Genomic DNA, 14,846 nt, shown 5'->3' on the forward strand with positions numbered 1-14,846 from the left:
AAAGGGGGAAGACTGAAGAGTAATCTGAGGAAGCATATCTTTATGGAAAAGGTGGTAGATGCATGGAACACAGAGGGTCTGTGGTCACCTAGAGGTGGCAAAATCCCTGCATTGTGAGGCTCAAGAGGATTGCTGGCCCAAAGCTAATACCATCAAGAAAGGAGGCACTGGTACTGGAGCTCCTGCCTCCTGTAAGAGGGAACGCTATGCTGTAAGTTGGAGGAGTTGGTACATGACTGAAGGCTTGCCCAGGGCACCGAAAACTCTTACACTGGCCCTGGGAACAGTCTCCCAGGGGAGATGGCAGAGACAAGGACAGTATTTAATTCAAAAATGCATAGGCCAAGCACAGGCGATCTCCGAGGGATGGTAGGGTCTGTAGAGCTGAGCAGTTGTGTGAATGGGCAGACTACATATTTGATCTCATTTTTAACTGCAGTGTATATGATGATGTGTCTATGATCATTATTGTATAATATATATATTTTATCAATAAACTGCTTAAAGCAAATATCAGGGATGTGGTGGGGGGTGCCTGGTTTTTTTCCCGATTGACTCAGTGGGCAGTTAGTAATCAGCAAGAAAGAACAGTTTCTATGTACACGGATATTTCCTCCTTGAAGTATATTGGGCCATATTTCTTACATTTTGGGGTGACTACATTGAAAAGCAGCTTTATTAAAAACACTCCAAAAAAAAGAAAAAGTATTCTGACAAGCTCTATAATTAGATCATGCATCAGAAAGCAAGTCAGTTGTTTACTGCAGTGTTTCCCAACCTTTTCAAGCCCAAGACACACCTATATTAACAAAAGTTTTGTGTGGCATACCAGCCTCCATAGAGCATGCAAGGCAGACATGTAGAGGAGTCGTATGGCCAGAAGAATAGCTGGGAAGCACTGAAAGACCTGCCAGTCTCTCTTTGAAATTATAAAATAAAGAGGGGGCCGGGAGGGGCCAAGACACCCATGATCCCACCACTAAGGGCCAGTTCTCTCTTCATACAAGTGCAAGGGAAAGGAGAAGTCAGTGTGGTACAGGTAGCCAGCTCAGGTAGTTACCTTGGTCGCCACATGTGGCTGCCAGAGCTCCTCCACTGCCGCTGCTCTCAGCCCTCAGAATGAGTCACATCTTGTGCTCGGTGCACATTCTGCCTGTCTCATAAAGCCTAGGGGTAAGACAGAGGCTGGAAAGAGTCAAAGAAGGAAGCTCAGAAGGAGGGAAGATATGTGTGCCAAATACAGTAGGGATCTGCTATCCATACACTGCATGGTGCTTATTAATTTCCATACTCCAGGGCTCATGCTGTAGCTAGGAAGGGGAGGCACATGTTCTAAGAAAGGAGCTTCAACTATTGCTGGTGTCTCTTGCTGCTGTGAGGCGCTGAGAGCAGTGTCCAGGTACTGGTCTGGATCTGAGAATCAGGCAGTGGTGGCTTTTCCGTGACACACCCGATCGGGTCTGAAAGCACACCAGTGTGCCATGGCAGACTGGCTGGGAGACACTGGTTTACTGTGTCTTGAGTAAAATGGAGGCGAGGAAATCAAAAAGCTTTATTGCATCTCTCTGTTCAATTGTGTGCAATATAGCTCATTTTAGCTTATAATGTTCTTTCCTGATTTATGCTACGCTTGCTATGAACAATAAGAAGTGGACCAGAGGTCAGTGATTGTGCAATGTCAAAATTAGCAATTAGTAAACTATGTTTAGTATGTTTGATTTTCTCACAGCTGTACAGAAAGGTTTTAACATCAGATATCCGGTAAAGGATGATAACAGGAAGACTCTATAAGTCATTAAATGTAAATAAATGATAAAACGTGCCTTTACCTGTACTTTTAAATTCCTAAGAGGTAGACTTCATGTGCCATTTATCTATGGTTTTGTTTTAGAATTTGTTTTTCATAAACAAATACCTAAGTTAGTTTTATAATTCCTTTTCTGTAAACTATTATAAGGTATAAATAGGGTGAATATTGTCACTCTGCGGGGAAGGGTTTTTTAGAACTCTGGTGAGGCTTGTTCGTGTCAGAAATTCTCATCTGTAACTTCTGGATTTCGAGACTGCCCACTGAGAGCCTATAAGAAAGTGTGGCTTCCTTCCATGTAATATTTTTCCTATGTAAATATTATATGTCAATTAAACTTGGTAGATTTGTATTGCAACATATTCATTTTTGTCTATTTTAAAATTGTGGAGAGAATCACCACGGCCTTTAGAAAATTAGCGAAAATATTTAAAAATGTCCACAGTGGCAGAATCAGGTGAAAAAAATATTACTAATAAAATGGTCTGATGGACCCATGGGAGAAATCAGAAAGCCAATCAAGAAAAGGAACAGGGGGTCCTACATATCAGCAATCATCTATAGAAAGATATTTATTTTTCCACTGAATTCATTATTTTTCTGTAACATTTTGGCCAGCCCCGGGAAATCCTGCGACCAGCCAATCCTGAGACACCACCATGCCGCCATGCCCCTGGGGCTCCCTAAGCATGCCAACACTTGAAGGCCCCATGGCGGAAAACTGAACCAGCGGCGCTTGGTGATGATGTCACAGGGCTGGGTGTTTAAACCCCAGCCGCACTCCAAGCCTTGCCTAAGCAATAATCCTTCTGCCTTGCAGTGCGCATTGATTGCTGTACCTTGCCTTGTCTTATCTTCTTGTTACCCTGCCTCGTCATGCCTCATTATTGCCTTGCCCTGCCTGTATCTTGGTTCTCAGTCCCTTGTCTTCGTCTTGTCTATCCATCTCTGCCTGACTCCTGGTTCTGACCTTTGCTATGGACTTGACTACTCTTCTGCCTGCTGCCTGCCCTGACCTTGGCCTCAACTTGGACACCATTTGCTTGCTGCTTGCCCCAACCTTGGTCAGGACCTGGACCACATTTGCTCACCGACCTCTGCCCACTACTCAACTTTGTCTGACTACTTCTCACAGGTCTCTCGCCTAAGCCCTGCCAGCGCCTGGAATCCAGAGGCTCAACTTGCAGGGGAATGGGGCTGGTATAGGCGAAGCCCTAGAACCAGTCCCTGTAAGAGCGAGTCCGCCAGCTCTTGGCATGGGCCTACTAGGTTCAACTGCTAGGCTGCATCAACCACGCCACAGCCCAAGAGCTCACATCCCTAACATTTTCCTCCTAAGGCTGCTTGGAAACATTTGGTAGCAGCATCAACCCCCAGAAGTGCAGTTCTACAACATCAAAAAAGGTCTGTAGTTTAGGTCATTTTTAGTGCTGTATTTATTCCGCTGCTAGAAATGAAATATAATCCCACCACAATCTGTAAACATTACTGGCACTACCTTAACAGCAACGTTTTATTTTTTTGACCTAGCAGTTTTCCGCCTACTCCTTTGGGACTTCCAGATCAATTGAAATCAACGCTGGAATTTGGGGCCAACAGTCTTCATTCACAACTACCTGGGGATTTCCCCCCCTATTTTATACTTCCTCCCAACTCATTTTAGTGCAGTCATCACAGTGACATTCCTCTGCTGGAGGCCATCACCAGAGCTCCTTCTGGAACCCTACAATCATGGGCCCTGAATCCAGCCACTAGGTGTCACCATTGCACATTGACTAGAATGCCTTCCCTCCCCAAGGATTCTGAACACTGCCTCCACAACATCTCCAGCTAGCCCAGGAAGCAGAAAATCTGACCCAGAAATTCAACCCATTGCGCCAGCCCAAACTTCATTTTGTCATTAAAAAAAAATGAAGATCCTAATCAGCAGCTAGACCCAGTCTGAACATAGCAAAGGTTTTAGGATTTTTTTATACTGCACATAAGCTCTGGTTTTTCCAGATGGTGTCAGGTTTGGACATGTGTGCATATTAATTCAATTGGTCCTGCAATACCAAACTGTGAACTCTGAATTGGTTGATCTTTTACAATACTCCCCCTTGGGCTCCTTGTTTGAAGTACATCTATACTCCTGGGGGAAATCTCCCCTATTGCTCGGCACAGAATTCCCCTCCTGCAAAGAATTTAAATGTTTTGCGCAGAATTTGGACTAGCACCCCAGTAGGTCGCAAGCGGAGCCCATCTCACTCATGAAGATTGGAAAGGCCCAGTGGCCATAAGCGGAGTCCATTCTGCTCGTGGCCAGAGATAGAAGAGGCCCAGCAGCTGTGAGTGGCGTCCATCCTGCTCATGGCCAAATACACAAAAGAGAAGCCTGGGATAGCTGAAGGCCAAAGTCCGCCTACAGCTGTGAGTCAGCCTGTGATCCTATTGTGAGAGAGAGGAAGAGTGAGTGAGTGTGTGTGTGTATATGAGAGAGAGGAAGCCCTTGTGAGGGTCTGTGTGTGAGAGAGAGAGGAAGCCTTTGTGAGGCGTGTATGCAAGAAAGAGAGGGAGTTTGTATGATGGGATGTGCATGTGAGAAGGTCAGAGGCAGCCTGCATGAGGGTGTGAGAGAGAGGAAGCCTGCGTGAGGATGTGTGTGGGGGTGTGAGAGAGAGGGAGCCTGCGTGAGGATGTGTGTGGGGGTGTGAGAGAGAGGGAGCCTGCGTGAGGATGTGTGTGGGTGTGTGAGAGAGAGGGAGCCTGCGTGAGGATGTGTGTGGGTGTGTGAGAGAGAGGGAGCCTGCGTGAGGATGTGTGTGGGTGTGTGAGAGAGAGGGAGCCTGTGTGAGAATGTGTGTAGGTGCGAGAGAGGGACAGAGGGAGTCTGTGTGAGAGAGAGGGGTCAAAACTGGGGTGGAGATAGGATGGAAGGGGTTCAGCCTTGAAGGAGGAGGGAGAGATAGTGGAAAGCAGAGGAGTTGAGGGCAGAGTAAAGGGGGTTTGGCCACAGAAATAATACAAGTGGGTGGAAGAGATGCTCTTACAGTGTACTTCTAGGAGAATTCTGCTCAAAATATTTAAATCTCTGCATCTTTGAGTAATAACTTTTCTGTATTACACTTTACATTAATTACTCAAAGGCTGTGATGTATATTGTGCTAATTTGACCAATATAAAGTATGCTGAATTTAAATGTGTGTGCAGAATTTTTTATATGCAGAAATTTTAAAATTTTTTGTACAGCATTCACCCAGGAGTAAGCCAAAATCAAACTGCTCCCTCTTGTGCATTTTAAATCTTTGGGCAAGTGCAATTATGCGTACCTCCATCTTTCTTTTTGTCCATAATCCTTTTTATAAGCCATTCTTTGGTTTCTTCTTTGGCATCCTTTACTAGTTCTATAACTACTAATGGCGTGAAATCGAGGTCAGCAGCGTCACATAAATTCTGGATTCTTTTCATCTTCAGATTAATTGGCTAAAGGAAAAAATGACAACCTTAATGCAAGAAAAAAATTAAAGTACACCTTAAAACGTGCTTCACTTGTAATGCTCATGCTTCATATGACTCCTGGCTGAGGCATCACTTTACATATTTTAACTAAACATACAGGCATAACAGCAAAGTAAAGCACTAACGTTTCAGACTTAAATGGAAGTACTGATCCGTGATCAGTTACTAAAGGTTCCATCTCATACCGATATCACAGCATAATAGTACATGACAGAGCCAAAAACTTCAAACTTTCTTTTTTTTTAAATCTACAAATCATAAGACAAACCAGGATGTAAGTTTGGGATGAAAGAATTCAGGAAAGATCAAAACTTCTCAGGTTATCGAAATATATCCAAGGTCTACCAATGCTGCTCACCAGCACACACCCTGTCATGCCTTACTGCTTAATTATCAAACTCATGGCCTTGGCTTTGGATGAGGTGTAAGTGAAGGGCTGGCCCTGTTAGCTCCGTGGCAGAGGATTCCTATGTTCAGCTGGGGACATGGCCAGCCTGAAATATCCTTTTAGAAAAAGGGGTCCCTGGGTATTTTAGGTTATGATGGCACAGGTTTCTAGTGGTCTAGGCCACAAAAAAAAACATACTAAGATGACTTGCAAGTTGCAATAACTTCTATTGCCCAAAGAATGAGCAATTATACATATATCTCACAATCTTTATGTATTTATTTCATGCTCTTCCACCTAGAGAGCAAACTGATCATTAATAACATCACAACAGATAAAATGAAAAGGCACAGTGATACATCAAGTCAATGTTAATAAGGCTACGATATCAAATAAGCATAGAACTCAAAACATCAAATTACATAAACATCAAATTACATAAACTAAGGAAACAACCACAGTTTGGGAAAAGGAATGTATCAAATACATAAATAATAATGGACAATAGCTACAGTGAAAAAGGGATAGACTGTAAATTTGTTGCAAGAAAAAATATGCATATATACATACACACGGTATTTATATATACACACACATGAACATAAGAAATTGCCATGCTGGGTCAGACCAAGGATCCATCAAGCCCAGCATCCTGTTTCCAACAGACGCCAAACCTGGCCACAAGAATCTGGCAATTACCCAAACACCAAGAAGATCCCATGCCACTGATGCAATTAATAGCAGTGGCTGTCCCCTAAGTAAACTTGATTAATATCCAAACCTTTTTTGAAACCATCTACACTAACTGCACTAACCACATCCTCCGGCAACAAATTCCAGAGCTTAGTTGTGCGATAAGTGAAAAAGATTTTTCTCCGATTAGTCTTAAATGTGCTACATGCTAACAATACACACATATACACAAATACGTATGTATATACATGCATACATATATATACATATACACACACACCCATATACACACAAACACGTATACATATATACACACACGTATACATATATACATACTTATATACACACACACATGTATACACACATACATACACACATGGGAAAAGAAGTGAAGAAAAGCTTACACCTGAATCTGAAAAAGGAAAAACAAAAGAGAACCTAGAGTGGAGGAGTAGCCTAGTGGTTAGAGCAGTGGGCTATGAACCAGGAGACCAGGGTTCCAGGGTTCGAGTCCCACTGTTGCTCTGTGTGATCTTGGGCAAATCACTTTACCCTCCATTGCCTCAGGTACAAACTTAGGTCTGTGTATTCCATGTGTGTATACATATATACACACATGGAATCCTGCGGTAACGGGGGTCAGGCCTGAGAAAGCAGGCAGTGATCGCACCACTGCGGTGTTATCGTTGCCGGCTTTTGCACCCAATGGCGCCCCGACTCCGCCCCTATCCAGCTATAGAAAATGACCCCCTTAGATTGTAAGCCCTCTGGGAATAGGAAAATACCTACAGTACCTGAATGTAATCCACATTGAAGTGCGAAAAGCGGAATAACAAAATTAAAAAATAAACATAAACATATACATACATATGTATACAGGTATGTATGAAAGGTACCCCTAAGTACACTAGCATTTGAGTCGGCGGAATCTGGCTCTTTGCCCTGTTCCACCATCCAGCCCAATTTCTCCAGGACATGAACTGTTCTCTCTGTGGTCTGTTGGTCTTCCTGCATGGAGTCTGCTCTTATTAGCCAGTCATCCAGGTAAGGGTGCACTTTGACCCCTTCCTTCCTTAAGAAGGCCGCCACTACTACCATCACCTTTGTAAAGGTCCTTGGTGCCGTGGCCAGTCCAAAGGCTGTAAGGCAGACCAGCTATCTTGAAGCATAAGTAATGCTGGAAATCTCTCCTGATGGGAATATAAAAATATAGCAGATCTAATGCTGCCAGGAATTACCATGTCCTCAAGGCCGCCTTTACTGTAGACAATGATTCCTTGCAGAAATGGGGAACTACCAAGGCCCTGTTTACTCGCTTTAGCTCCAGCACTGGCCAAAAGCGTCCTTCCTTCTTTGGTACTAGGAAATAAATGGAGGATACCCCCGTGCCTTCCTGACTGGACAGAACCGGGCTTATGGCTTCCAGCTGAACTAACCTAATGTCTGCATGACTGCATCTCCCCTGCTTGCCTTGTATGGGGAGGAAACGAAGAAATTTTCTAAGGGGAATCTTTAATTCTGGGTGATATCCTTTGCTTATTATGTCAGGGACCCACTGGTTATTTTGGCCCACTCCTTATAAAAGATCTGTAACCTGCCCGCTGCCTGGGGAATCATGGAGCAGACCTGCTCACCATCATTGTGCAGTTTTGTCGCTAAGAAGGGCTGGGGGGGGGGGGGGGTCCCTTCCTTCTATTCTCCTGAAAGGGCTGAGATATGCCCAGGATCCTGACTGGGCGAGAGATCTGGCCTTTACCGCCTCTCTGTCTGTACTCCCTGGGACACTATCTTCAGTTGCCTCCCCTCGCGAAGCCTCTGGGCTTTTCTTCTGGTAACCTTTGGGACTTCGATTTCCATCCCCCTCCCCCCCCCCCCTTCAGTCTCTGACTATCTTCTCTAGGTCTTCTCCAAATAGAAGCCTCCCCTTAAAGGGTAGCTTTCCTAACCTGGTGGACGATGATTCTGCCACCCAATTCTTTAGCCATAAAAGCCACCTAGCCATGACCTCTGTTGCTGCAAAGTTTGCTGAAACTCTAAAAAGATCATACATAAGTATCTGCTACAAAGGCTGCCGCTGATTCCACTAGGGCCGGCCCTGCCCTATGCTCCAAGGGTCCTGCATCATCGGGACCCTGGATCTCTTGTTGAGACCAGATTAGAAGGGCCCTGGCTATATAACCTCCACAAATAGTTACCTGGAGGGCCAGGAATTAAAGCTCAAAACCTCTCTTTAGTAACACTTCCACTTTCCTGTCCTGAGAGTCTCTTGGGGCTGCTCCACTTTCTATTGGTAGTCGTTTTCTTTGCTTTTGCTGAGATCGCTACATCTACTCTAGACAGATCTAGAAGCCTATCCTTATCCTGCTGCTCTATTAGATGCAGCCTCTGCATAGTTCTACAGCTTTTAAGCCTTGATTCCGGGATCTCCCACTCCTCTGACAGCATATCCTGGATCGCCAAATGGATGGGAAAGGCTTTGCAAGGTTTCCTAATCCCTGTCAGAATGGTATTTCCTTTCATTCCAGCTTTGGGCAATTCCTCTTTCAGATTTAGGACCTGTGAGACTTTTGTGATGAGGGCCCCCCAGCTCATCTGCCCTAAACAACTGCACCGCTGAGACCCCTGGCCTCCTGATTTTCCTCACCTAAAGTCTCTTCCCGAGAAGAGCCCTCCTCCTCCTCGAATCCCCCCCTGGGGGTTCCATCTCGGGACTCCAGTCTTCCCAGCCTGAGCTTTTCCCCTGAAGAAGGAGCCTTATTCTGCGTATCTTTCATATGGAGATAGGCCTGGTACACAGCCAAGATGAAGTCCGAGGAAAACTCAGACTCCTCCTCCCCTGGGGGCTCCGGTCACTGACACTGCTGGCCTGGAGTTGCTCCACCCTCTGAAGCCGCAGAGGAATGCCTTGACTACCCTGAATTTTGTTCCAGAGGCAGAGGAAAGGATGCGCTCCCTGGAGTAAGCTGTTCAATTGGCCACGCCCCCTTCCTCCACCAGGGCCTGATTTTCGCCGTCACAATTGCAGCAGAAAGAGCCAGCGAAGCTAGGGACCTGCCAGGCCCCGCAGCTGGAGCACTTCCTCCCCTTGTCCATACTTGGGGCAGGCATCAATGATTCGGCCAAGCTACTTCTCCACCTTTTTTCTTTTTTTTTTCTACTTGCAGTTAGGCAACTTCGTCGGGAAACCAGGAGACCAAAACAACTGGCTGTCCTGGGGAGGAAAGATCAGACCGACTGAGGCTGTCATCCCGCGGAGTCCTCACCCTGGCTCAGGCTCCTACTGAAAGCGACCTTAGGGAAGGCCATTGCCCTAGGGCCCTTCTTACACTGTTGGACCAGCTATGTCTGTGCTCCATCCCATCTGCTGGAGGCAGACAACTACTGACTCCCCTCTACTGGGCCAGCCTTTATGGCAATGACATCAACTTTTGCTCTCTTCCCCCATCTGCTAGTGGGAGGGGGAATCCCACAGGTTACTGGTCTGGCAGGATGAAGAGGAAGGAAGAGAGTTTCTGCAGAAATTCTCTCAACCCAGCTCCTGGAGCAGCCAGGAGATGGGTCTCTCCCTGCCCTGCACCTCACTTTAGCCAGGTTGTCCATCACAGCATTTCCTCTGGCAGTGTTAGTGAAGCAGATCCCAGTCTGTGCCACACCTCTCTCCTGATCACTACACAAGGGGATGGGACATGAGAATTCAGAGCGACAGCCAAGTGCAGTAGCCGAAGCCCATTAAAGGAGCATGTCTCTGATGTATGTATCCCCAACAGACAGTTGCGAGGACTAACTATATTTCCTCTAACAGCATGACACGGGGAAAAAAAAAAAGTTTATTCTCATCAGTAGCCCAGAACCAGACTAGAAGCTGGGGTGGCATACAGGTTACGTTCTGCTCTGTGCTTTCTTCATAACAATCTAGTTGAGCTCGGTATCTAGGTAGCTATAGCACTACTCATTCCCCCTGCAGCACCAGCTCACTACTGGGCCACTGCTAGGGGAGTTATCTGGGCCTACCACACCCTGAGAGACCATGAGTTTGAGGACTTGTTCTAGCTATATTTTTCCCAAACTGAGAAGATCTTTCACAGTGCATATAGTGACTTTCTTCAACTAGGAACTAGTAATGCTGGATATTACAGTACAAACAATAAGCCCAGTTTCCAAAAACCAGGAGTACGCATACACAACAATATAGAATGGTTTTTGGACCTATTTTTTCAATTTTTTCACACCATAAGTCAAAGACACATTCTTAAGTTCATTGTTATAGTTTGTAGGACGGCTACCAAAGGGATCTGTATAGCAATCAGACCCAGCACAGGAGAGGTCACTTTACTTTATTATTAATATCAAATTTTCAAAAACTTCTTCAAAAGTACTGTTTGCCACGGGAAAATGTATTCATAGATACAAGCAAAAATTATAGGAGCTTTCGTCTCAAAAAATAATCATTTAGCACAAACATTGCAGTACTTAGCTTCAAGCCGAGAAACCACGATGAAGCCCCGACGTGATCACGTTTCGGACCACCCAGGGTCCTGCTTCAGGGGTCAATTCTTGATAATCCTTTAAATGCGGTTACTAAACTCATTCCCAAAACGGCAAGAACTGGCGTGTTTCATCTCAAATCTTCATTGGCGGTCCGTCTTCGAACCCACTTAATTTAAAATGGCGAACTGCCAGGGTATTTATACACATTTCCTGCGGAGGTGACGTCACTCAGATGTCAATCAATATTGCGGGTAAATGGAAAGTCCTTCAAACTCAGGGAGTAGCAATGGGGTCCACAGTGGCCCCAGATATTGCTAATATTTATGTGGCACACTTTGAAGCTACCTATCTATATACGTCTCAATGGTATAATAAAATGATCTTGTGGAAACGTTATATAGATGACGTATTATGCATTTGGTCTGCTTCTGAAGTGGAACTTGTACGATTTTTGGACTGGTTAAATGGACAAAATTCACATTTACAATTTACTGCACAGTACCATCAGATGAGAGCTTCTTTTCTGGATATCAATTTGATTCGTGATGGGAGTAGGATTGATACCACATTGTACAGAAAAGAAACAGACAAAAATCATTACCTCAGATACACCAGTTATCACCCTAAAAGACTGAAAGATGGTCTGCCGGTGTCTCAGTTTTTGCGTCTACGACGGATATGCACTAATGTTGAAGAATATCGCCATCAAGCTATGGACTTAAAAACTAGATTCACACACAAAGGATATCCGCGTTCCGTCATCAATAAGGCTTTCAAAAGAGCACTATATGCCAATAGAGATTTATTACTTCAATACAAACAACCATTGAAGACTCAAGATGTGACATGTGTTTTGAAATTTTCTGCCCATTCTCATAATGTGGTTCAAATAATAAAATCTCACTGGCATGTCTTAACATTACATCAGGTTTTTGATGCCTTGCCTAAATTTGCGTTTTCTCGAGCCCAGAACATTAGAGATATGGTAGTAAAATCTGCCTTCAATTCGTCTCCTCCGATTTCAAAGGGAGAAGGCCACCAAGCGTGTGGGAAATGTGATTTCTGCAATCAAACGCTTACGGGCCAACAATGGACATCCCCCTCCTCACAAACCATCATTAAATTAACAGCTACGACTTTGTGTGAGTCTGAAGGGATGATATATGTTCTACAATGTCCTTGTGACCTTGTATATGTGGGCTGAACAAAAAGAAAAATAAGAACGAGGCTTATAGAACATCGTAGCTGCATTAAAAATGCCAAGATCACAGCTCCTGTGGTACAACATTGTATGACAGCCAAACACGATTTTGTAGATCTTAAATGGTCTATCATTGAGCAACTACATCTGGGCACAAGAGGGGGTGATATACAACAGCGCCTCAATCAGCGGGAACAATATTGGATCTTTACTCTGCAGACAGTAGATCCAGGAGGATTGAACGAGAAAATTAATTGGTATACTTTAACTTAAAAAATCTTCATGGCATAAAAGACAGCAGGGTGTTAATTTGTGGGATTGTATGGTGTATTGAGGATGAGTTTGATTATAGAGAAGGTATAAACATATTATCCGTCAGAGGTTGTGGACTTTGTCAGAAAAAAGCATTGGAATGACCTGATAGGATACTCGAATGTGTAAGAATACATTGAATGGCTTTTTAGAGATACTGTCACCCGTGTCAACTGACGGGATTATATGATAGATTTAAGACGTGGTTTTTTATGGAGAAGGGTAATATTTAATTAAAGGACTACCTGATAGTATATTTAATTTAATAAAAAGATTTCTTGATAGTATTTTCAACATGGATGATCACAACATGGAGCAGACGACCTGGTGGAAGACACGGAGCAGATGACCTGATAGAGGACTTTCCATTTACCCGCAATATTGATTGACATCTGAATGACGTCACCTCCGCAGGAAATGTGTATAAATACCCTGGCAGTTCGCCATTTTAAATTAAGTGGGTTCGAAGACGGACCGCCAATGAAGATTTGAGATGAAACACGCCAGTTCTTGCCGTTTTGGGAATGAGTTTTAGTAACCGCATTTAAAGGATTATCAAGAATTGACCCCTGAAGCAGGACCCTGGGTGGTCCGAAACGTGATCACGTCGGGACTTCATCGTGGTTTCTCGGCTTGAAGCTAAGTACTGCAATGTTTGTGCTAAATGATTATTTTTTGAGACGAAAGCTCCTATAATTTTTGCTTGTATCTATGAATACATTTTCCCGTGGCAAACAGTACTTTTGAAGAAGTTTTTGAAAATTTGATATTAATAATAAAGTAAAGTGACCTCTCCTGTGCTGGGTCTGATTGCTATACAGATCCCTTTGGTAGCGGTCCTACAAACTATAACAATGAACTTAAGAATGTGTCTTTGACTTATGGTGTGAAAAAATTGAAAAAATAGGTCCAAAAACCATTCTATATTGTTGTGTATGGATATTACAGTACACCATGGACATGAAGTGCTGAATTCTAACCTTTAGTACAGTTGTCTATATATGATCAATTCAACTGTAATGTCTGAATAACTAATCTTTATATATAACTAACAAGTGTATCTGCAGTTTTTCTGTTTAGTAGGTAAACAGAATTCTCTAAAAAAAAGTTTACTTCATGAGGTTAATTCTTACTTCCTTGTCACTGCTTCAGAGAGATCTGGTGGCAGCAGTTTATGTGTTAACTCGGCATGTGTAATGCACACGTTGAACAGCAGGCTAGCTCTGTCAGTGTCAGGAACTGGATTTAGTTTGCTGTCAGCACACAGCAAGTTTCCCAAGCATACTTATACTAGTTGCCAGATTCCCAAACATACTTATAGTCATCTACCACATTAAAAATAAAAATTACATTATACTGCAAATCAAAAGCAGAATTCCTGTTTTCTAATACTAGGAGAGAGAATGTCATTTGGTATTGGAAGGTATTCTGGGTGTTACTATTTTATCATTAAAATGTTTGCAGCCCCATTGGTCCTTACAGTGATAGACTGAACTGGGAGTTGCGGTAGGTTTTACTGGATCAACCAAACGAACACTCCGTCGGTAACCCAGACCAAAAGAGAAGAAAGAGGGGCTGTTTTTTTGCGGGGGGTGGGGGGGGCGCTTTTTTGTCTGGGCTTCCTTACAAAAGGGCATAAAAGAATTACGTGCTGCAAGTAACAGAGCCAGAGCCGCCAGTCTTGGGGGTTCAGTGGCTGACGTCTAATAGTATCCAGGTACACATTTCGCTCTAAAACCCAGGGCAGGACACACAAAGAGACGGGAGAGCGTAAACACGGCCAGAGTGCAGGGGAGTGGGGTGGAAGGCAAGGAGAAGACTAAGAGCTACTCACCGCCGACGCCTCTCTGCTGTCCCTGATCCTGTGATCCCGTCCAGAATCCCAGCAGGAGCAGGAGGGAGAGGCTGCCACCCAGACCCGGCCGGAGGTGGAGGCGGGGAGAGCCGCGATAGGGTGGGGCTAGAGGAGACTCGCGGCGGGCTGGCAGAAGGAGGCGGGGAGAACCGAGGCAAGGAGGAAGAGAGGCTAAGAAAGCCGGGGCAGTAAAGTTATTTTGTATTTATTTATTTATTTTTTAATAGTGCGGCCCCTTTAAGAGCCAAGAAGGCGGCTCGATATTTGCTTGTTTCCCCCCCTCCCCCCTATAGTTAGAGAAGCCGCATGGTCTCTGGCAGCTCTGCTGTTTATTATTTTACAGGGGTGGGAGGGGCGTGTCAGAAGCGGCTTTAGCGCAAGCAGAGGTTCTCAGGCCGCGAATGGTGTTTCACAATTTGTGCTCCGGGGACCGACGCTGGGTGGTACTGTAGGAAAACGTGTCCCCAGGAAGGGGAAGCTAGCTGCTCCCGGAGAGGCGGGGCTGAGTCGGATTGCGCCGGCTGCCAGGTTCTGTGGATTATGGGGGAAGGGACCCCGACAGAGATGGTGTTAGACACAGTGGGGCTCAGGCAGGGTTGCCAAC

General features: G+C 44.6%; 1 protein-coding gene across 2 annotated transcripts in view; it reads right to left on the bottom strand.

The window, feature by feature from the left end:
- Positions 1-14,630, bottom strand: part of ANO10 (anoctamin 10) — a 536,131-nt gene extending 521,501 nt beyond the window's left edge. Inside the window, exons 1-2 of one of the 2 annotated variants that reach the window (XM_029589377.1) lie at positions 14,222-14,627; positions 5,116-5,269 (exon numbers count right to left, since the gene is read on the bottom strand). In XM_029589377.1, the coding sequence (XP_029445237.1) occupies positions 5,116-5,254 (139 nt within the window). In that variant the 5' untranslated portion in view covers positions 5,255-5,269; positions 14,222-14,627. Of the gene's footprint in view, positions 1-5,115; positions 5,270-14,221 lie in introns of both variants that reach the window. The other variant, XM_029589378.1, reaches the window with a different exon arrangement.
- Positions 14,631-14,846: the final 216 nt, after the last annotated feature.

Source organism: Rhinatrema bivittatum, chromosome 2 (genome assembly GCF_901001135.1).
Source record: "Rhinatrema bivittatum chromosome 2, aRhiBiv1.1, whole genome shotgun sequence".
Lineage (NCBI taxonomy): Eukaryota > Metazoa > Chordata > Amphibia > Gymnophiona > Rhinatrematidae > Rhinatrema > Rhinatrema bivittatum.